We start from the raw sequence: 23138 nt of genomic DNA, 5'->3' as shown, positions 1-23138 counted from the left end.
TTTGAAACTTCAATAGATCACGTGACTTTGGCAGTTTGATACACGTTCCGAACCACTGATTCGAGACAAAAGATTCATAAAGCTTCCAAGCTTCATGAAGCAATGTTTTGAAATCGCCCATCACTAGATATTGTTGAATAAAGTCGCTATTTTATTTTTGGCCCACAAAAAGTACTCTTGTCGCTTTATAATATTACAGTTAAACCACTGTAATCACATAAACTGTTTTAAATATGTTTTTAGTAGCTTTCTGGGCATTGAAAAAGGGAGTGTTATTGCTGGCGATGCAGGCCTCACTGAGCCATCGGATTTTATAAAAAATATATAATTTGTGTTCCGAAGATGAACAAAGGTCTTACGGGTGTGGAATGACATGAGGGTGAGTAATTAATGACATTAATTTTAATTTTTGGGTGAACTAACCCTTTAAATGCAAATGAGCTGCTGCTCCCCACCCCGCTTTCTAGAAGAGGGCAGAGCCTGTACAGCTCGTGCCTCGAATACTCTGCCAAAAACTACCAAAACATCTGTTTTGTTTTTATTATCTATCTCGGCTATACTCATGTGACATTGCAGTTCTTTGTCATCATGAAAGTTAATTGCATGCATTTTTAAAGCAGTTTAAACAGTTTAAAATTCTGATATATGCACGCACACAGAAAGCTGACTGTCAGACGGCACGCCCCTGTTAATAATAAACTGATTTCACGTCTTATTGCACTTAAACTATCAAATACACACAAGGTTATGTCAAAAACACACAACATTTCTCAAACAGTCAGTTATGTCTGTGAACAGAAACAGCAGGGAAAGAAATACCATGTGTATATTAGATCTGTGTATTAAAGTGACAGGAGCATAATATACATTACCTACTGCTGTATATGCTGTTAATATAAACCAAACAACAAAAGAAAAACAGAAAATCACTCACTGCTCTTTATTAAATAACTTTAGTAATAGTTTAGTTTAATATGAATACATTTCTTACTTGAATGATGCTGTTAAATGCTTTGGCAAGGAGATAAACATGACGGACTGTGTACAGCTCAGGGGAGGAGCTAAGCTTATAGGGCAGGTCACCACCAGTCACCGGCAGGAGTCTTACATAAGAGTAGGGGAAATCTGGAACCGCTCTTTCGGAGTGGGTGGATTTTTACCATTACAGGTTGGTTGTTTACACACACTGTGGACACATATGTTCAAACACCTTATAAAAGTGAATTTGTGCATAATTGGTCCCCTTTAAAACTCGTCTTTTTTTTTTTTCATGTGAAAATAATTTCTTAATGCCTTAAAATAGCTTGAATGTTACTCTACAAGCTTGGTTCATTTAGTATAAGCGGATATATGAATATGCAAATTAGTCCCCTCCTCCACTCAATCACAGCAGTTTGGTCCTGTAGTAAATGCTACACAATGGCAGGTGGATATATTGGTTTAATTCAGTGGTGTAAAGTATTTAAGTAAATGTAATTAGATACTGTACTTAAGTATCATTTTGGCTACTTTGTAGTTTTACCGACTATCATATTAACAACTTTTACTCTCTACTTGACTACATTTTTGAATAAGCATATCTGTACTCTTTACTCCAGTACATTTTGATGAGCAATTTTTCTGCAGCAGTTCATTTCTACTTCAAAAGAAGTATCATCATCATCTACAGGGCATTGAAGGTACTATATCTTGTGCGTCTTGCTCTTACCCAAACTTGTCAACAAGGCTACTTTACGCGGATGTGAGTGCATTAGCAGGTAGTTGTGAATTGCAAGTGTTTCACATATTTAAGATGACAACATGCTTGCAGCTGGAGATGAGGCCGAATTTATATTTTTTGAAGGATATTGGTTTACTTTTTGAGCTTAACTGAGACTTGAGTGTTTGTAGATGTTTAAAAGGCTGATGTGTCTATATTTAATTTAAAAATAATATTTCATTTTAAAGGCATTAACATTTTCATGATTAAGACTAAATACAGGGTAAAATAATAATCTATCATATCTAGTGAGGAAGTGAATAAAGCAAAAAGTCTCAACCAATGGAATTGCTTTCTGCTTCAATGGGAATAGGAGGCTAAGCCCTAGATATGTTCTGCTCCAACATCCTGTTTAAATAGGAAAACATTTCATGGGATCTCTAAATTCACTGGCCTTAATTCTACATGTGCATAATTCTCCAGTTTTTGTAACAGTGAATAGCTGCTCTTGATATATAAAAAGTCCAAATTAGAAGAGAGCTGGACCGTACAGGAATTTATCAAGTTCAAACATCAAACTCGCACAGATAATACATGCGTCTTTCACAGTAGGTGTCCCACCAGTCTCCATCATCTGAGGACATGGATACACAGTTCTCTCGTTTCCCACCATCTGGCTGACTTGAAAGGAAGTGCTTCCTCCATTGAAAGTAAGTGACACGGGTTGTGTCCTCAAATAGGTAGAGGCCTTCAGAGCGCTGGTCGTTAATCCCAAGCCACACAGGCCAGTTTCCATGGAATACTGATTTCACATATTCAGCCAAAGCTTCCTGCTCCTTGCGATCTCGTGGCATAGCCATGCGTCCGCCCCGCTCCTGGCACTTCTGGGATGCGTCTGCGTAAGTCTCATACACACGGTATGCCAGAACGCATTTGTAACCTATTTTACGGCCTTTCTGACAGCCTGGAACATCATAAATTGATTTAATCAGTCATTTTCATTGTTTTAAGATAGACATTCAGTTTACGAGTGTCATGTGGAGTACTTTGATGCCATCAAGATTTGCTTGAGGTGTACATACTGTATTCCTGGACCAATAATCTTTCTGGTCCTGGAACATTACCTTTACCCAATCAGATTTTATGGTTAAGTTTTGTTTTAATATACTTTAGGCCCCATTGAAAAGATCAGTACCAGCATTGGCATTGTGTGGTTTTCCTCTATAACATTCAGATCTGGGTTCGGGATTAGCATTAGGAGTTTTGTCTAGGACAAGTTGTGGAAATAGGGACTGGAGTTTAGGTAAGGGTAAAGATTTGACAGTCAAGCATAGGATAAGGATTAGTGTTTAGGGTTGGAATTTAGGAATTGGGTTTAGGTCTGAAGATTGGATGGGAGTACCTTGGGTAAAAGGTTTGAATTAGGAGTTGGAGTCAGAATTTAAAGATTGGAAGTTCAGGGCTGAAGTTAGGGATAAGAGGTAAGGCTGCAGGGTTAGGACTGGGTTAGGACAGGGGTGTCCAATCCTGGGCTGCGTTTAACTCCACTTTTAGACATAAACTCTCAAACTTCCCTAAGCACACTTCCCCGCCACCATTTTGAAGTGCGTTCAACTTCGTTAAGTGGCCGAGGGAAGTGTAATTGGACAGAACCTCGACCCCTCCATTTTGACCGAGGGAACAAGTCTACTCTATATGTACACTTCAGGCAGATCCACAGACCACAGTGCACCATGATTGTGATGTCACAGCAGATTGCGCTTAATTTACCCACACCCCACACAACTCTAGTGTATGACTTTGGAGTTATTAACCTCATAATACTTATAGTTACCTTATCCTGACTGTTTATTGATAGTTTATTGTATTGCTGTCAATTTCATTTATGTAATTTTTTAAATATTTTCTCCAACAGCCTAAGCATACATATGTGCCAATAGAACTGTGTCTAAAACAAATTCATAAGGAAAAAACTGTAAATAATAAATCAGATCCATTGCGGATTTCAAGTGATCAAGTGCTCAGTGCATTCCATTAAAACACATTGCAAGGGTTCCACCAGTAGTGGGCACTAATGCAACATAAGAAATAACATAACATACGAGAGAATGAGATGGAGGGAAGTTAGTGAGGGAAAGGCATAAAAATGGGACTTAAACCCTCCAAGAGGGCCACCTTCCAGCAGAGTTTAGCTCTAGCCCCAAATTAAACACCTGAACCAGGTAATCAACATCTTCAGGATCCCTAACATTTCCAGGCAACTGTGTTGGAGTGTGGCTGTGCAAGAAAGTGGTCCTCCTGGAGCAGAATTGGGCACCTCTTGGTAAGGTGAGGTGGTTAGAGGTTATGGATCAGGGTGAGAGATAGAAAAGTCTTCTTTCAGATTGGAAGTGGTTTTGTTAAGGCAGGAACACACCAAGCCGACGGTCGGCCGTTGGGCAGTTTTTGTTCGTCGGCCGACTAAGTTTTCTAAGTGTTCCGCACTGTCGGCTGAAGTTGGTCCTCGTCGGCTTTTTTTCGGCTGATTTCGACGTGTTGAATCGGTGTCGGAGCTCGTCTGTCCGTCGGGCCATCTGATCATTCTGATTGGCTGTTCAGCTACTACCACCTGCTGATACGGAAAGGCATTTCATCTTACGCAGGCGCAGAACTGACGTGCTACTTGGCCGTCGGCTGTCGAGCATTAGGGCAACTTTGGACCCAGACGCTGCCAACGTGAGCCAACCCTGCAGTCTGCTTTCGTCGCCACTAGTTCGTTGGTGTAGGCTTGGTGTGTTCCTGCCTTCAAAGAGGGTTAGGAATATATGAAAGGATAAATGTCAGAATTAATAATTGAACCCACTTACCCTCTAGTCGTCCAATCTCTTTGCGATTGTCCTTGCAGTAGGACGAGACCTGTTGAATGGCATCCTCAGTGTCACCTAGTCTATTGTCAAGGCGTGACACTCTTTCCAGCAGTTGTGTCACTTTAATGTCCAATGTGTAATGTCCCACATTAAGCCTGTGGATGGCCTGATCCATTGCTGCCAGTCTAGACACTGCAGAAATTTATAAATAGACAAATGTGAATCAAGTCTTTCATCAGCCAGCTATGCAGCAGCATACCAGAGAATGAATAGAAATATTAAGAAACTGTGTTTTGGAGGAGGAAGGGGTTGACAAGGTAACTGATGATACAGAATGTCTGGATTCTAGGAGAGCCTTCAATAGCAAGGTTTTTGTTTTTAAAAAGATAGAATCTTACCGAGTTCATCAAATGACTACAAATAAATAGCATGCTCAAGTTTCATTATGTAATTCGCATGCCCAGACTATTAAATACACTAACAAGCCTTCATGTAAAACACCTTCATCTGTGCAAGTCAAGACAAAGGATGTTATTGCAAGTAGATTATACATTCCATTACATCAGTTTTGGCTTGCTTTTCTGGCACTTCAGACGCAAGTGTGTAAGTGAAATGAGTGACTGGGTAACGCACATATGTAGTTGTAAGTGCTCTCCATTTCGGAGACGGCAGTGGTGGGTTCAGGTTCTATGATGTCAGGAGTATCCCCTCGCCCTCTAACTGTCTCCTCATTGAACTCTCTCACCTGTAGAATTAAACGACATGAACCTCCATCAAAACCAGACTTAAAGAATATTATATACACAACTTTAGCCGCTTTTCCACCATTGGGCCAAACCATTTTCATTGCTTAACTGTTCCATTCTGTTTCGATCGTGAGTCACTACATGCATTCTACCAGCATGTTAGCCAACTGTGCTGAGAATTCCGGTGCTGTGCCGAACCAAGCTCAAATGGAAATATATTTGGAACACTTCCTTACTGTTCAAGAACCGATGGTGGAAAAGCGGTTGATGATTCCATCCAGTCGGAGGATAGCAAAAATGTTTGATATTTTTAAGCCGATTCTAGAACCCATATTGTTTTTATTTGTCATACGTCTCCTCGCAACAAGGCATGTTCCTGTGCGAGTTTATGTTCAGAAAAACTTGAACCTGTGTTAGTCTGTAATCCTCAATCGTTTAGTGAACAATGTCCAATTTTTCTCTGCAACTCTTTACAAAGTCGGAAAGTGTGGAATGCGTAGTGTTTTAAAATCTATTTAGATTTTAAAAGTTGTGTAGTGTATTCCAGCCTTTACCTGATACTGAATACACATACACTATCACAATGGAGGTCATGGCCAGGTACTTGAAATAATGTGATTGCTGATCAAGGATGATTTGTAGCAACCAGAAATGAATACTCTTGACATTTGCATATTGAATTAGCCTCATCATTCTAATCTAAAGCAACACAGTAATCCTAAGTATAAAACCATAGTGTTGCATTATCATGGTATAGTGATGGTATCATACAGTAATGAATTCCAAGGTATTTACATAATACTCCAAGGCACTAGAAAGAATAGTATTCTTTTAGCATCATGGTAGGTTTACAAAGACACATTTTCTAAGTGAAACTTAATACAAAGATTGTATCAATGGAAATCATTAATTGTATTCATATACAAGCTGCCATCAATAAACATGGGTAGTAAATCTAAAGTCTTAACCTGAGACAGATCAGCTGTTGTGGTGGCCGATCTCGTAGTGATGTCGGCAGAGTCACAGGAGGACAGAGCGCTGAAGCCCACTACAGCCGCCAGAATCACTGTTGGAATCATCTCCCCTTGAAATCACTTCCCTTTGTTCTTTTCAGCCAGCTCTGTCTTTTGTATAGGTATACAGATCCAGATGTCCAGCCCTTCTGATGTTCACTCAACAGCAACCTTCTCTCCTTGTCACATTGCTTTCAACCTACTCTAGCTTTCTCTCGCTCTGTAGTTCACCTCTGTACAGCTCTGTTTTGTTTTAGCCTCCTCCCTCTCTGCAGCTGTTGGACACTTTTCCTCCTCCTTTCACCTTGTCTGAAAGATTTCCTTCTTCTCTGTTTTCTTTCTTTCAGCTGCTTCATCCTGAGCGTTTTATATCCAAACACAGGATTTTTTCTTTCCTCCCAATTCTATTCTTTGTGCTAACATGGCAGTTTCACTGACACAGCTCTTTCTCCCTCTTACATAAACATTTAAATAAATATCCATTTTCTCGCCTAAGACTCAACTTTCTTACAAACACATTTTTGTGTGTGTGTGTATATGTGCTTTTGTCCCTTGGGAACATGTTGTTCTCTGGAAGTCAATGGTGGCCAATTGACAGGAAAATGATAAACATCTCATTAACCAGCTGAGTTCAGTTGAAGACACATGGAAGGAATTTGGACTTATCGTCACTTTCTTTGGAAAGGAATTAGGATGCGAGAATGGAGTTTTGCCCAAAAGAATCCAGTTCATTACATAACAAAGTCTAACTAAGCAAATCTCTCCCAGATGACTGTGTCTAGACATTATACGGAACAAGGAACGAAAACAGATAAACAGCTTAGATATCTACCATCAACAAATAGAAGAACTCTTTAAAACTATAGATATTTACTGTTGTTAGACTGATCTAATCCACCTATCAACTAACTCAAAACTCCTTCAAGATGATTCTGATATACAAGCAGCCAGTCAGGAACCAGAGCAGTTTGTGTTATGGCTATTATGAGGTAAATTCTGCCCTTAAAAAAAGTTGAACCACAGGGCCACTTTAGAGTCGGAAACTAACAAGGCCTTTCTCAGAACATGTGAAGCAATAACGTCAATCCCCCAAAATAAAAATTACTGCCCAAGGAATAAAACTCTTTAAATAGAGCATATTAGCTGCATTTTGAAAATTCCACATATGTGACCAATTATACCGCACATCCACTGGTCATATTTTATTAAAATGAATAACACAGCGGACAGAGACCTCCTTTATTATTTGACAAATGGCAGAAAACCGTCATGGGATTTATGAGTAGAGCTCCATCTTTGCCACAGTTGTTTTTAATTAGCACTGCACTGCCCCCTACCAGCCAAGTGAAGAATGAGACAAACAACATGAGTTAAGTGTCCTTCTTTTATTGTAGTTTTCTTGCTTTACAGATATGTGAATGCATAAACACTGGCTCCAGGCCACGCATTTCGTATTCAAGAGAAAACTTCTCGCAACAAAGCTCCAAAAATGATTCCTATTCTTAAAAACCTAGTGAATTAAGCCCTGAATCATACAACAGGCAAGTATGTGAACGCAAACGCTTATTGTATCTCGATTTCACAAGTTGTTGCATTTGGAAACCAAGTGTTTTGAAATCATCAAATGCAAGTTATTCAACTGTCGACATGTTTTTAGCTAGCTACCTGAATATTAGCACATTCAGTTTTAATGGTGCAGAAGGTAACACTATCGCCCCCTTGAGTACTGGAGTTTGTAACAATAATCCACGTTAAATGTTGCCTCTACATTTGCGTACTTGTGTGGAGTATGTTTCAGGCCTAACAAAGTTTGGAGATTGTAAATATTGCTTTAAGTTATTAAGTCATTTCTGGTGTACTGGGCTACATGAAAAAGCATTTAGGAGAATTAAGAAAAAAGTAAATTATTCACTTCAAAGCATACAATGAAAGCAGCACGCATATAAAAAGTCTACAAAACAAGCAAGGCGCAAGTCATCTTAAAACCATGCTAGCGCTACGGTGTCTCGTTTAGGTCCTTATCAATAAATGTACAGTGAAGCATCTTAACACTAGTATCGAGGTCTAGATAAATATATAGATAAAAAAATATGGCAGTGACAGTGACGTGGCATTCACACTAGTGGTTTTAGTGTGGATCTAAATTTGTTTGATTAATGCATCTTCTGAACTTCTGAAACTGCACACAAAGGAATTAAATTCGAGTCTAAAAAGGGGTGTTTAGGATTCAGTGTAATGTGAACCACAGTTCTTGGTTGATGTGAACATCCAATCCAGACGTGGACTGGTACTCAGGTTGGTAGTAACAGCAAACAAAAGCAAAACATTATTCTGCAACTTTAAGATTTCAAAGCTTTGTCACCTGGCTGCAATGATTAACAGCTTTTGGTGGTTCTAATGTTGATGGTGAAAAATTGTGCAAAACGTACCACAGTTCAGAACAACATAATAGGAAAGCAAACCAACAGGGAAGTAGGGACAATGGGTTCTGACTCAAACAAATATACCAAGTGTGAAACCTGACATAAGAAACAAGGACAGACATATGCTGTTTGAAAGCCTTCCCAATGTATCATAGCTCATGCATTCAGTAACTTCTAACTAGTGAGATGAGGTCAGACAGATGATGATTTGAATACAATCAGAGATATCGATGCACTATAAATAAACTACTAAAGCATATGGATTTAAAAGGAAAGTGTTCTGTAGTGTTTGTGGTGCTTGTAGGTCCTGTGATCTGGAATGGGTTCTTCAGGTGTTACCAGTTATCCAAGAAATCAAATCCAGTCTTCAGGATACTGCTACTTGTGTTGAACTGAAAAAACAGAAAATAAAGCAATTAATTGGTTTTCAATGGCTAATATGTTAGTGGCAGAAAAACAAAGAGAAAATTGATGTGTGGGTCAATGGGTGTCAAAATGTTATTGTTGTCTTTTTTTTTTTTGAATATATAATTCAAAGCATATGTGCCAAGTTCTTAGACATGTACTCTTTGTGTTCATGTTGGTTTCATATGGTTTTGAACAACGTTACACCATTTTTAATTTAAAGGAATAGTTCACCCAAAAATGAAAATTCTGTCATCATTTACTCGCCCTCAAGTTGTTCCAAACCTATCTTCCTTTGTGTTCAGCAGAACAAAGAAATTCATACAGGTTTGGAACAACTTGTGGGGGAGTAATTGATGACAGAATTTTCATTTTTGGGTGAACCATCCTTTTAATTACTCAAAAAAAAAAAAATGTCATGTGGTATAACGATCATAAAAACATTTCCCTCAAACCATAAATACACAGTTTTAAAATATACTTTACGGGTTTTCAAGGTGTTTCTATTACAACCTTACCTAACTAACCTGGTCATAAAAAGGTTATTCTAAGGGACTTATTAATCTTGACACAAGCTGTGTCCCAATTCAGAAGCTGCATCCTTTGAATGCATGTTTGAAGACAAAGGTTGTCCCAATTCAAAGGGTCCTTCAAATGCCTCCTTTCTTTGGGCCGCAAAGGATACAACGAGTGGATCCTTCGCAGCCTAACCTAGCCCGAGATTCATTGCACGCAGTGAAGATTTTTAAATATAAGTATTAGGTTTCAACTTACTTGAATATCTGACGACACAAATGTACAAAAAAAAAAAACACTTTAAAGCGGTTCAAATGTTTACTTATTTTAACAACGCTCGTTTTGACCTTCGCGGACTTTGAAGGTGTGGCCTTTGAAGTCAATGTTCGCAGCCTCTGAATTGGGATGCAGCTACAGTCATGGTCTGCGGGGGTCCTCTATATGATATAATTTCCTGTTTTGGATCACATGACTTTGCCTTATAAAATATTTATGAGCAATATAAGTTGTTACAATATTTTACATTTTCCTAAGAAATAATTATAAAACATTCTGCCAAACTACTTAAGGCTTTCTTTTTGAGAAAATCATTTATTTAACTCTTTCCCATCCATAGACAGAATTTTCCAGCAATCTATGTTTTCACTGTTATATGGTAGGGGGCGATATTACACATCTTCTGAAAGAGTAGAGAATCTCCAGATCAAAACACAGGCAAAATAGAGCAGAAACAAGCAAGAGAAGCATTGCTTATGTACGTTGTAGTCTTTGAAGAAGAAGAAAAAAAAAGTTTGTTCAAAATGTTGCTTTTTTTATATATATATATATATATATATATATATATATATATATATATATATATATATATATATATAAAAAAAAAAAAAAACACATTCAAGTGTTAAAGGTCCCATTTTTCGTGGTTTTTTGAAGCTTTGATTGTGTTTATAGTGTGCAATATAACATGTGTTCATGTTTCGCGTGTAAAAAAAAACAGTATTTTTCACATAATTTACTATGCATCTGTATACCGCTGTTTCCACTGTCATAAAAACGGGCTGATGACTTCCTTGTTCTATGAAGTCCCTCCTTCAGAAATACGTAACGAGTTCTGATTGTGCCAGCGGTTCCTGTGTTGTGATTCGACAGCAGCTTAGCAAACCTTGCCCGGAAAAGTCACGCCTCTTACCATAACGTGGAGATGTACGCGCTCAGTGTTATTGTAAACATGTCTTTAATTTTACCCTATCAATCTGAGCCGGAATCAGACCCGGTGATTGGACTGCGGGACGAAAATAACAGCGTTTCGACGACATGGCGACAAACACACTCTACAAACGCAACTCTTGTGTATTCCTGTGGGTGGAGGTTAGTCAAAAAACTGTTTTGGTGACGTCATTAAACAAAGAAGTAGAGGGATGTAGTCCAAACTGGCCGTTCGATGTAGGCGACTTCTGTTAAATAAAATATCTCGCTTGGCATTGAACTTTGAGCTTTAAAATTTTACAGATTTTATTTATACTCTAACAACAACATTACACACTAACTAAAGTTTGAAACATGGGATCATGAAGAACGGGACCTTTAATATAAAAGAATGCATGAATCTACAATAAAATGTTTTTTTTTTTTTTTTTTTAAAGAACAGCAGGCTCTGTTCTTTCTTTTGATATATTGCATGTTCAGATATTCATACAACAACATATTCTGGGAGCCATGACAGTTTAGTGAAAATGATCAAAAACGCTGGTGGTGGCTGGCAACTAATATATATATATATATATATATATATATATATATATATATATATATATATATATATATATATATATATATATATATAGAGAGAGAGAGAGAGAGAGAGAGAGAGAGAGAGTTAAAAAGGTAGGGTCCAATGATCCAAAACCAAAAAAAAAAAAAAAAAAGGGAAAAAAAATATTCATTTAACATTTAACATTCATACTTCATTTAATTTTTTCACAAATTCCATGTTTTCCATTTCAAATTTTGTGGATTCCACTTTTAAAGGTTGAATTAAATTTTAATTACAATTTTAACAATTTAATAATTTTATTAAAAATGTAAAACTATAATAGGGCCCTATGAAATGTGTTTTAGTTTTTTCTAATATTTCCGTGTTGTACGTTTTAATTTCCTGGATTCTTTGTTTTACGATTTAATACAAATTTATTAACAGTAATCAGTAACAATAATCAAATAAATTCATACAACTTTAAAAAATTAAATGTGACCATTTAGTCTCAGACTGGAGCGCTGTAACTATATGAAACAAAGGTCTAACCTGTGAGAATGTAGGACTGGAGGTGGGCGAGGCATCTGCCCTGTCGGCATCTTTGACTGTGCTGTTGGACTGAGAGGAAGACCTGGTGACCAGACCAGGACTGAACACATCATCCATAGTGCTGCTGACAGAGGGAAGGGTGCTCTGGGCCCTCTCCCACCCTTCCTCTGATAAGGACACGGGAGCAGGCGGTGTTGGGGTCACACTAATAGCCACAGGGGTCACGCTGATGGGAATGGGTGGAGGAGGAGCATGAGGTTTGGGGGCTCTCTGTTTAACCGGCCGTGGGGCGGGCACTTCCTCCGACTCCCTCGGCCCAGACTCCGGCCTCAGGTACGAGGGCAAAGGCTTCTCGCCTTTCTCCAGAGACTTGATCTGGCTGGGAGTCAGAGAATGAAATTCAGCCTTCTCGCCCTCTAGCCTAGAGCGTTCAGCACTGATCTTCCAGAAGGAGGACTCGTCATTGCTGGGCAGCTTGGTACCCTGAGAGACCTTGGGTTTGGATTCGTTCACAGAAGAGGGAACAGCCGGTTCTGTTGCACCAGAGATCACACTGAATTCCATCTGACTCTGTTAGGAAAGGATGGGCTGAATCACATTTGTTTGCACTTTGCTAGCAAATTGAATATGTATTTTTAGCAGAGGTGGCCTACTTACCTTGGTCTCCCAAGAGAAGGGAGCCGAGTGCTCATCTTGCCAAGTTAAGTCCTTGAAACAGAGGAGACAGAGATGTTAACATGCTGTAAGATGTGACATCACTTGTTTAAAGGGTTAGTTCACCCAAAAATGAAAATAATGTCATTTATTACTCACCCTCATGCCGTTCCACACCCAAAAGTCCTTCGTTAATCTTCGGAATGCAAATTAAGATATTTTTGTTGAAATCCAATGGCTCAGTGAGGCCTGCACAGCCAGCAATGACATTTCCTCTCTCATGATCCATTAATGTACTAAAAACATATTTAAATCAGTTCATGTGAGTACAGTGGTTCAATATTAATATTATAAAAAGGGACAAGAATATTTTTTGTGCACCAAAAAAAATAAAAAAAATAATGACTTATATAGTGATGGCTGATTTCAAAACACTGCTTCAGGAAGCTTCGGAGGGTTATGAATCAGCATGTCGAATCAGTGATTCGGAACACCAAAGTCATGTGATTTCAGCAGTTTGACAGGCGATCCGAATCATGATTCGACACGCTGATTCATAACGCTCTGAAGCTTCCTGAGGCAGTGTTTTGAAATCGGCCATCATTATATAAGTCATTATTTTGTTTTTTTGGCGCACCAAAAATATTCTCGTCACTTTATAATATTAATATTGAACCACTGTACTCACATGAACTGATTTAAATATGTTTTTAGCACATTTATGGATCTTGAGAGAGGAAATGTCATTGCTGGCTATGCAGGCCTCACTGAGCCATCAGATTTCAACAAAAATACCTTAATTTGTGTTCCGAAGATGAACGAAGGGTGTGGAACAGAAGGGTGAGTAATAAATGACATTATTTTCATTTTTGGGTGAACTAACCCTTTAATATGTCATTTCTGCTAGATATATATAAAATAAATAAATAAATAAATCGTAAAAGACATTTGTAGATATCTGGGTTTAAACTTATTAAGAAATATTTTAATTATAGATATTGGGGCAGAGATTTGTTTCGTAAACAGTTTAATGTCTCCACCTTATTTTTCAGGTAAGAGCGGCGCGGTCATTTGTAAAAATGAATGTGTCTGGCTTCCGGTGTCCTTCACTTCCAGTTATTTTTAGCTGTACAAAACAGCTCGTTACTGCAAAATTGTATTTCTTACCAAATTATTTTAATGTAATGTATTGTGTTAATTATAAAAGTTTGTAGCGCAGTTTTACAGTTTATTGCTCTTTGATATTCAAATTCAAATAAATCGGAAGTCTCGCACATTTACAGAAAACACCTGCGTTGAAAAATAATTTGGATAGATATTTGACACATATCTGCAAAGTAAACAGTTTAGTGTGCAGACATTTGAAACATCTGCTAAGTAAATCGATTAATTCACTGAAATTTGAGAGATTTTAAAAATATTAATAGAGAGTTGACAGATTTCTTTAGTAAACAGTTTAACTTATTCCTGAGAGTTTTGTATAGTAAACTTTATATGTAGATTTAAGTTTCGTACACAATTTACATTAAATGTGACTTTTATTTAAGTTGACGCTTATATTATTATTAGTTACTAAAAATTCTAATAATTAATAATAATCAATAATATAGGCTATTTGTTTGGTAAAACAATTTAATTTAGACCTATAGAGTCTTGTGAACAGGCGTATTTTGACAAAGAATATCAATTATTGTCATGAATAATAAAAGAAAAGTAAAAAGAAAAACATGAATTAATAGCGGACAGTTTTGAAGGTTTGTTTTTAATTTTTCATATCATAACGTAATAATTATTAGGGATTGACAAGCCTTACTTTACTAGAGCAAATCCAAAGAACAAGTCGACACTAAATCAGCAACAACCACTCTAACTTAGCACGTCAATACAAAACACAAGCACCTCTTCTCCGAAGTGTACGGTCTTCTGTCCGGTCTGGATGAGTAGTTTCGGGTAGCAGATCACCTCATCTCGGTCCACCCGGTGCATGGCATACCGAGCCCGGATCCGCGGATCCATCATCCCGTTGTCTATCGCCGTGTCCTGTTCGACCGGGCTCATCTGATCCCAAGCCGGACCGTACCTCTCCTTTATCTTCTCCCTCTCCTGCATAATCTTACGGGCCATGGAGTTGATGGAGGAGAAATACTCCAGCTTTTTGGCCTCCGTAACGTGCGGAGGATCCGCCACAGCCCCTGCCATCGCTGCGGCCGCCATTTTCTCAACAGCTGGACAACAGACGCTGACGTACACAAAAGACTTTTATTTTATTTGATCCCAAAATAACTCTTTTGTTAGATAAAAAAATTTATCTTTAAAATGTTACATTGCATTGCATTTTGCAGGGAGAGGAGACATTAGCATGAAATCAAAATCCAGATTTCGCACGACTGTGAGAACCCTGTAAACAAACAAAATGTAATTGTCGAACTATTACGTATATATTTTATTAAATTTAAAAACGGCATTTAGCTTAATATTGTATTGTTTTACCATTTTATTAAATCAGCCTATTTGTTTGCATTATTTATACGTTTAATTATTTATATTATTATTAGATTCTTCTTTCTAACTAAAATAAAAGACCTTTATTCTGTCTTGCGCATGCGCGTGAATAAGAGCGTCTCAGAGTAATGGCTTTAGAATCGGCGACCTCTAACGGCACAACTGATGAAAACCACCCAGAAGAAAAAGACGAGTGGAAAGAAGGATGGTTATTTAAGAAAACGCACTACACCATGCGATGGAAATTGGTGTGGTGTCATATCAGAGATGGGCAGCTTATCTATGGTTTTAATGAAAAGGTAAGAGTGAATGATGCCGGTTTGCTCATTAAGCCTCGTACTCGCAGTTCTTTCGGGCTCTTAAGAAACAACAGTGATCAGCTTATCAGCATTAACTTCAGCACACCTGCGAGAGCGGTGTGAATGCAGTCTAGTTCAGATGCTTTTTTTTTTTTATCACGTTAAATAATTGAGTAAATGCCACGGATTGAGTTTCTGCTTGCCATGTTGTTGTCATGTTACCATAGCAACGCCTGCTCATTAAAGTCTCCCTGAAATCAAAATTTAAGTTTTTTAGTTTTTAGTATAATATGTTAGCCTTAAGGTTATGAATACACTGGTGTGTTCCAAAACAATGACACAATTTACATTTAGGAGAGATAAGTATTCAAATCTTACAGTCTCTCACTTGTGCTAAAATGGATCACAGATTTTCATCACCACGCACTTCAGCATAGATATATATACTATATATCTATGGCACTTCAGTAAGTTTCTCATCAAATCTTCGGTCCAATCAAATGCCCTCTAGAATCTGAAGTCCCGCCCCTCCTACACTATCAACAGACGCTGAAGCCTCGGCTGAAATCAGTCATTTGCTTACACATTTACTAGTTTCTACATGGTGAATGACACATAGTTTACTATATAGAGAATAGGATCATACAATGTAAATATGCTTTCCTTTGACGCGAATGAAGTCCTTTTTCTTTGAAGCCGCGGTCACACTAGACTTTAAATGTGCGAAATTTCTTCGGATGCTGTAACGGTCGTGATATTACGTCACGTAACACATAACTTAGAGTAATACAATCAAAATGTAAAAATATAGAACCTACTCGACTTTACTGCAAAAATATCATTCTTTTAATTCAGCCAAGAGGTCACGCCGTGACGAATTGATCTTCTACTGGTCGCACCTCTTCACATGATGCAAATCCGCAGGTCAGAGTTCACCAAACTTGAACTTTGGAATGCAGCGAAATGCGAAATTTTTGGTGTGTTCTGGCCTTAAGGTGCCCTATTATAGACATTATTCACAGCAGCACCATCTTTTACCGTGGGTTACTGTTATTTAAAGCTGCAGTCCGCGATTTTTGGCCCTCTAGCGGTTAATAAACAGAACTGCACGCGTCTTGCGGAAGAACATTGTAGCCGGAGCTACTTTTCTCAGTGAATGTCTATGGCGAGTCACGCAGTTACTGTGATACTCTGCGGCTGGTCCTACCAGTCCGGTCTGAAATAGTCCGAATATAAACACTTATTATAAGTGTACCATAATGATTAAGGGTAAGACAAAAACACGGTTTGGAAAATGGATTCATGTTGTACATTCTCATTATATAATTTTTGTAAATTTTGAACACAAAAAAAGTTACAGAAAGCAGCTTTAATGTGTTTTTGGATTGTTCTGCTGACGAAACTGCAAAAAATATCTTTCCAAGAATTTTCAGTAGAAAAAAAAGGGACGGTAACTATATAACGATAATTAACTATAGCGTCCACACCAGCGGATGATATCGTTCTTTTTATTCTAAGCGCGGGCTGACGTTATGTCTGCTGTTATGCACTTGCTAAAGGATGGATTAAAGCAGGATGGATTCTGAATGGCTGGGAAAAAAATAGTTGTGAAAGTGATTGAAATTATATCGTTTATCTGTGCCATTATTGTTATAACGTTATCACTGGCAGACAGAAAAAATGCTTTACTTTTCATCATCAACCAACAGTACACGTTAACATTTTTAACTGCTCCTGTGTAATCTTTGCCTAGTCAGCAGAAAAGGCCATTAATCTGGTTGGAGCAAAGGTGGAGATGCTGGAGGGTGATGATGGGACATTTGGCTGGACAATCACGCCAAAGGACAGCAAACGGACCTTCATGCTGCGGGCCAGCAGTGCAGAAGAGCAGTGGGCGTGTATGACTGCCATATGTGAGGCACAGCTGAGTTCAGAACAGCACTGCTCCAATGCATGTGTTGTGCAATAGACCGATGTGAAGGACACACACTTTATTTTTAAACAAGTGAAACATGTTTTATATGATAAGATATTTTTATGAGATTTTTTTTCTTCTGTAGATTGTTTCTTCATTTTGTTTTTGAAAATGATCGTAAGCCAAATTGAATATGCTTTATATTTTACCCCATGTGTTTTAATAAAGCACATTGCTAGTTTTCAGCGATTACCATAAATAAATACAGCTGAATACAGCTAAAAAACATTTTTAATACTTGAAATAAAATAAACATGAACTGAAATAAAATATAAAAGAAATGTAAACATATTTTATTTCAACATTTCTCATTTTAGTTTAAAGTTAAAGTAGCAAGCTACTAAAATAACTAAAACTAAAAGTATAAAAACATGCTTTTATTGCATGCAGTTGCATAATAATGTAGGCAGAATGAGAACTTACATCAGATCTGTACTGTAGCAGAAATTTGAATAGGTCTTCCGTAATAAATGTATTGTAAAATAATTTTTGACATTGTTGCTATGAAACAAAAATGAGGCGATTGATCAGAGGCAGGTTTTCCATTTGTACTTTTAAATACTGGCCAGTAGAGGGCGGTGCGTATTAGAAAATGTATGACATTCACAAGTGCTGTTGAGACATCTGATAATATATATATATATATATATATATATATATATTAATATAAAATTATATTTTAAATAAATAAAAATAAATTTTAAAAGATTAAAGATTTTTTAACAGATAACTTTTTAATTTATATTTTATTTATGTATGTGTTTTTAGAATTTATTGTAAGCATTTTATATATGCAAAACTGTTTTTAACATTGATGTTGATAATAATAATAAATAACAATAATAATGTTTTAAATCTTCATATGGTAATTATTTCTGAAGGTTCATATGACACAGAAGACTGGAATAATGATGCTGACAATTCAGCTTCGATTACAGGAATAAAAAAAAACATTTTAATAGGCTATATTAAAATAGAACACTTTTTTGGAATAATATTTGACATTATGGTTTTCACTATTTTTTTTCATATGACTTTTCACTGTATTTTTTTTTTTTTCACATTAGCCTACTGTTTTCAATGTATTTTTTTCACATTAGCCTACTGTTTTCAATGTACTTTCGATCAAATAAATTCAGCCTTGAGCACAAGAGACTTATTTCAAAAACAAAACATCTTACCAAGCCTAAGTGCCTATATGCCACTTAAATATCGTATTTTGAGAAAAAAACAGGCTTCTAAATTGACCTCAGATGTTTGGGAATAAAGTTTCTCACATGAAATGTCGAGTCATGTGTTTGACCCTCACTGCCCCAGACGATTTAGCAGAGATATAAATTTGACCTGTGTGTGTAACACGATCCGCCCGCTCTCTCTCTCTCTCTCTCTCTCTCTCTCTCTCTTGTGAGCGAGCGAGCGTGCGCGTGAGCTCGAGTGTTTGGTTTCGGTCTGTGGGTAGAGCTTCAGAGCTGTTCCTCTGATCTGATCATCAGTGTTCAGTTTTTAGACATGAGAAAGGGCGCTCAAGTGTAGCGTGGGAAACATTATTTCACTTTAGTGAGTTTGAGAGCTTGGCTGAAACTTTCTGAATATCTGAATAGAAGAATGGAGCCGATAACAAAGTGGACACCGACTCAGGTTGTGGACTGGATCAGAGGTAGGAACTGAATGACTTGGTTCTCGAATTTAAACCCCTTTAATATAATACACAGTTCCTTTAATTAATTAGCTTTGTGCACTCATACACCTGTAACTCTAGTTTACAACAATACAATGAGTTGTCTTAACAGTTGAGAAAATAAATGTATATATATATATATATTGATATTGATATTAAATTAAAAAAAAAAAACAAAACTATAGTAACTTCTGTCAGATACTATGATTGTTACCATGGTAAATGTTTGTAAAGGCAACATCTACATCTCTAACCACACACAGAAACTCAAATGTTTATTTATTCCTCCCAAAGCATGATCGAAACTCTGACTTGAAACTTGAAAAGTCTACTAAACTCCTGCTAAACCATTCATATCCGAAAACAAATATATAACATGGAGAGATCATATTGATGACCATGCATATTTATTGTTTCATTTACTGCATAGCCTATTTATTACTCTAAAGTGTTGTTTACAGTTTTGTGATACAATAATTTGAAGTAACAGTGTCTATTAATAATAATTGTTTTGAGTCCTATAAGCATTATATTATCATAACACAATCCCTTACATTATCCACTGCTAATATTACAATATCAGTTGGTATTTTTAAACTAACTGTTGTTAGTTTTGGTGAATAAACATACCAGCAGGCCTAACTTTCTAATAATAAGACCACTTCTCAATTTATCAAAAAAAGTGATAAATTGCAGCAATGGAAATTTTCATTCCCTTTAGTTTATTTGCATAAGCAAATTACTTTGTGTAGGATGGATATGTTGTGGTTGGTCGTTTGAATGTGAATGCTGTTCTTGCTTAGCACTTATTCCAATAGTAAAAGATGTTAGACGTCATTATGGGTAATTTTATTAAGAACTGTTTGGGTATTATTTTCCCATTCGGACTGCTTTCCATTTCCATCTATTTCATTGTTAGTTGTCGTTAATGTCATAGCGGATATGAAGTTCATACTGTATAGAAATAGTGATGGAAAGGCTAATGAACTTAATGCATCAGATGATATGAATGTCATGTGTCTCTGTTAGACCAAATACTTCTCTGGACAGATATTACATTCTTCGTTTAATTCTAGTCTTGCAGTTATTTTGTTTCCATTTCCATACATGCTCTCCATCTTGCTCCAACTGCCTGAAACAACGTAAAAACCATAAGAAACTTTCACTTAGCAGAAACCTTGAGTAAAGCGTCAACGGTCCACCACAATATGAAATACCTATAATTCTCTGCTAACCAAATGTCTGGCCATGTGATGTGAAAGACTTCGGAGATGGTTTTGGTCCAAGCCATTCACCATTCTAAATAGAGAGAACTTTTCAGCAGATGCATCTAATTATAAACTGAGCCACCTTAAAGGTCCTAAACCTGCTGTTCAGACTCTGGGTAAAAGTTGGCCTTTGGTGCTAATAAAGGACTGGCGTAGCTCTCCTGACGCCAGTTTGAGACAATAAAAGCTGCCTCAGACAAAGCAGAAGTCAACAGATGTGATATACTCGGGTCTCTAAGCACCCTATGTCTTAAAGGAAGTGTACTGATCTAGGGATCAGCTGCCATCATTAAACTTACTGGATGAAAACAGACATATAAGTCTATATATTTATATTTCAATCATGACAACTCTTAGAATAAATGTAATTTTTAATTTCAGCATTTATTAATAAGCATGGATTGTACATATTGGTCTTGGCGGACTAGATCTGCTACGTTGCTGTTGCTGGATGAGTGAGGATACGTCTAAAAATGCACACGAAAACTGAATTGAATTCAGGCTTCAGCAAGGAAACATATTTAATATCTTTAAAGGTTTATAAGTAATTGTTAAAAATCAATTTCCTTATGGAGAAAATGAATGGAGTTTTTACTTCTTAAAAATTGACTGTTGCACTCTTTTGTAACTAATTGCCTTGACCGAAAGGTTACTTTATATCGTTGTTAATGGACAACAACAAACACTTCATATTTTTAAGTGAATTTCGAGTAAACATTTTGCAAAATTAAGGTTCATTTAATAGATAAAAGTTTATTTCCATAGAAAACGAATTGAAATCTATACACTTTTACCTCTGCCTTCTTATTTTATTAGTCATTTTAGTTTAAGTGAACCCTAGAAATTACACAACAACATGGATAACAATCGGCAACTATGTTAATGAGGCTTAGGAAAAATCGTCTTATGAGACTGACTGACTCACTCAATTGCAAATGGACTTTTGTCTACTGTTGGCCAGTGCTTATGTTCAATGATAAGAAAATAAAACAAACAAAATATTACTTTTGAAGCCACTTTTTACATATTTAGTTCTTTATTCAACTGCCACAATAATGCAATTTAGTCTTCATTTGGGGGCTTTTCTTAGCAAATTCTAATAAGCAGCAATTGCAAATAATTTGCAATAAACAATATTAATTATCAATGATTAATATATAATTATAATTACGTTCAAAAGTTTAAGGTTGGTAAAATGGTTTAATGATGTTTATTCTCACCATGGCCACATATTTGATCAATAATACATTAAAACTAGTAATGTTGTGAAATATTATTAAAATTACTCATTATTATTAAAATTCTCATTACTCCAGTCTTCAGTGTCACATGATCCTTCAGAAATCATTCTAATATGCTGACTTGCTGCTCAAACAACATTTCTTATTCACAGTTTTTCTGCTTAATATTTATATTTATGTGGAAACTGTGCTACATTTTTTCAGGATTTGTTGATGAATAGAAAGTGGAAAAGAACAGCATTTATTTGAAATATATAAACGTGTGTGTGTGTACATATATATATATAAACACAATAGTTAGGTAGCTGATCCTAGACCAGTTCATTTATTTGGGGTTTCCCAGCGACTCAGCAAACGTCACAGATCCAGGACTCAAGCATGGCCTTGTGTTTACATTTGAATCCTGGAGGAACTGATAAAAACTACCAGCATTAACCGTTACTGTCTGTTTACATGTCCTTATGCGGTCACGCTACACCAACCGTTCACACACCAGCACCTTGTCGCCAGGTTGGCAGATCTCTGATTACTGCACTGTGTATTTATAAGCTATAAAAATTGTTTGCTTTCGAAGCAATCTGCAGAAAGTTAGTGGATAATTAGCAAAACGTGACCGCAGTTTCAATGACATTTGGACTTAGCAATACAAATATGTTTGCGAGTCCCCTCAGTACAAGAAGCGCTGCTTTCACATACTGTAACACATTTTGCATATGTTTAACCCATCAAGTATATTCAGTGCAATTCAAATGAATCAGGTGGAGAAAAACATTTGACTGAAAATATGCCACATTGCCTGAAGCTGTTGATGAAATTATCTGCTATCGGCAAGAATCGTGCAGTAACACGCCTGCATTTTTCACCAGACCGACATACTTCACTCAATACAAAGGACATGTTTTTCCTTTTAGTGATTAAATCTCATCTGTACATCCTGGCCACACCTTTCTGACATCATCACAGTATCATCGTTGTGTTGTGGGGTTTTTTTTGGACTTGTCCACGAATTATTGTCACACATGAGTGAGTTGCGTGACTGCGGTTGGACTGTTTGTGTATCAGGCGGAGATGGCAGTTTCGTCTTTGTTAGCAACATTGACTCTGACTCATACACACACAGATGCAAACATACTTTAGCTCCGCCCCCACACCAATAAAGAGGAGATAGGTGACAGTTGTCCTGGCAGACAAATCCCAAGTCTGTCTGTCTGTCTGTCTCTATCTATTGGTCTGTCTATCTGACTGTCTTTCTATCTATATATTGGTCTGTCTATCTATCTATCTATCTATCTATCTATCTATCTATCTATCTATCTATCTATCTATCTATCTATCTATCTATCTATCTATCTATCTGTCTGTCACTGTCTTTCTGACTGTCTATATTTATCCTGTCTATTGGTCACTCTGTCTGTTTGACTGTCTCTATCTATCTATTGGTCTGTCTGTCTATGTATCGGTCTGTCTGTCTATCTGTCTGTCTCTATCTCACTGTCTGTCTGCCGCTATCTATCTGTCTGTCAATTCAATTTAAAGTGTGCTTTATTGGCATGACAATACAATGTATTGGC

At 36.9% G+C, this 23138-nt stretch overlaps 4 protein-coding genes across 4 annotated transcripts in view; 2 read left to right on the top strand and 2 right to left on the bottom strand.

Annotated features, from left to right (window-relative positions):
- Positions 1-925: 925 nt before the first annotated feature.
- clec11a (C-type lectin domain containing 11A) lies at positions 926-6690 on the bottom strand. The gene is made up of 4 exons (XM_048208407.1): positions 6260-6690; positions 5179-5290; positions 4546-4737; positions 926-2663 (listed from the first exon to the last, which is right to left on the bottom strand). The coding sequence occupies exons 1-4, from the start codon at positions 6368-6370 to the stop codon at positions 2266-2268; spliced, it is 813 nt and encodes a 270-aa protein (XP_048064364.1). The 5' UTR covers positions 6371-6690; the 3' UTR covers positions 926-2265.
- A 984-nt stretch (positions 6691-7674) lies between these two features.
- On the bottom strand, positions 7675-14843 carry lg11h1orf198 (linkage group 11 C1orf198 homolog). The gene is made up of 4 exons (XM_048208406.1): positions 14504-14843; positions 12608-12658; positions 11951-12520; positions 7675-9119 (listed from the first exon to the last, which is right to left on the bottom strand). Exons 1-4 carry the CDS (start codon positions 14816-14818, stop codon positions 9063-9065), a joined length of 993 nt encoding a protein of 330 aa, XP_048064363.1. The 5' UTR covers positions 14819-14843; the 3' UTR covers positions 7675-9062.
- Positions 14844-15192: 349 nt separating this feature from the next.
- On the top strand, positions 15193-18022 carry si:ch73-111k22.3 (pleckstrin homology-like domain-containing protein). The gene is made up of 2 exons (XM_048208408.1): positions 15193-15405; positions 17159-18022. Exons 1-2 carry the CDS (start codon positions 15235-15237, stop codon positions 17372-17374), a joined length of 387 nt encoding a protein of 128 aa, XP_048064365.1. The 5' UTR covers positions 15193-15234; the 3' UTR covers positions 17375-18022.
- Positions 18023-18817: 795 nt separating this feature from the next.
- Positions 18818-23138, top strand: part of LOC125278727 (connector enhancer of kinase suppressor of ras 3-like) — a 74813-nt gene continuing 70492 nt past the window's right edge. The window contains exon 1 of the mRNA XM_048208074.1: positions 18818-19037. The gene's annotated coding sequence lies outside the window, so the exon portion shown is untranslated. The remainder of the gene's footprint in view (positions 19038-23138) is intronic.

The sequence above is a fragment of the Megalobrama amblycephala genome, linkage group LG11, assembly GCF_018812025.1.
Source record: "Megalobrama amblycephala isolate DHTTF-2021 linkage group LG11, ASM1881202v1, whole genome shotgun sequence".
NCBI lineage: Eukaryota > Metazoa > Chordata > Actinopteri > Cypriniformes > Xenocyprididae > Megalobrama > Megalobrama amblycephala.
This window is presented reverse-complemented; position numbering and strand designations above follow the sequence as displayed.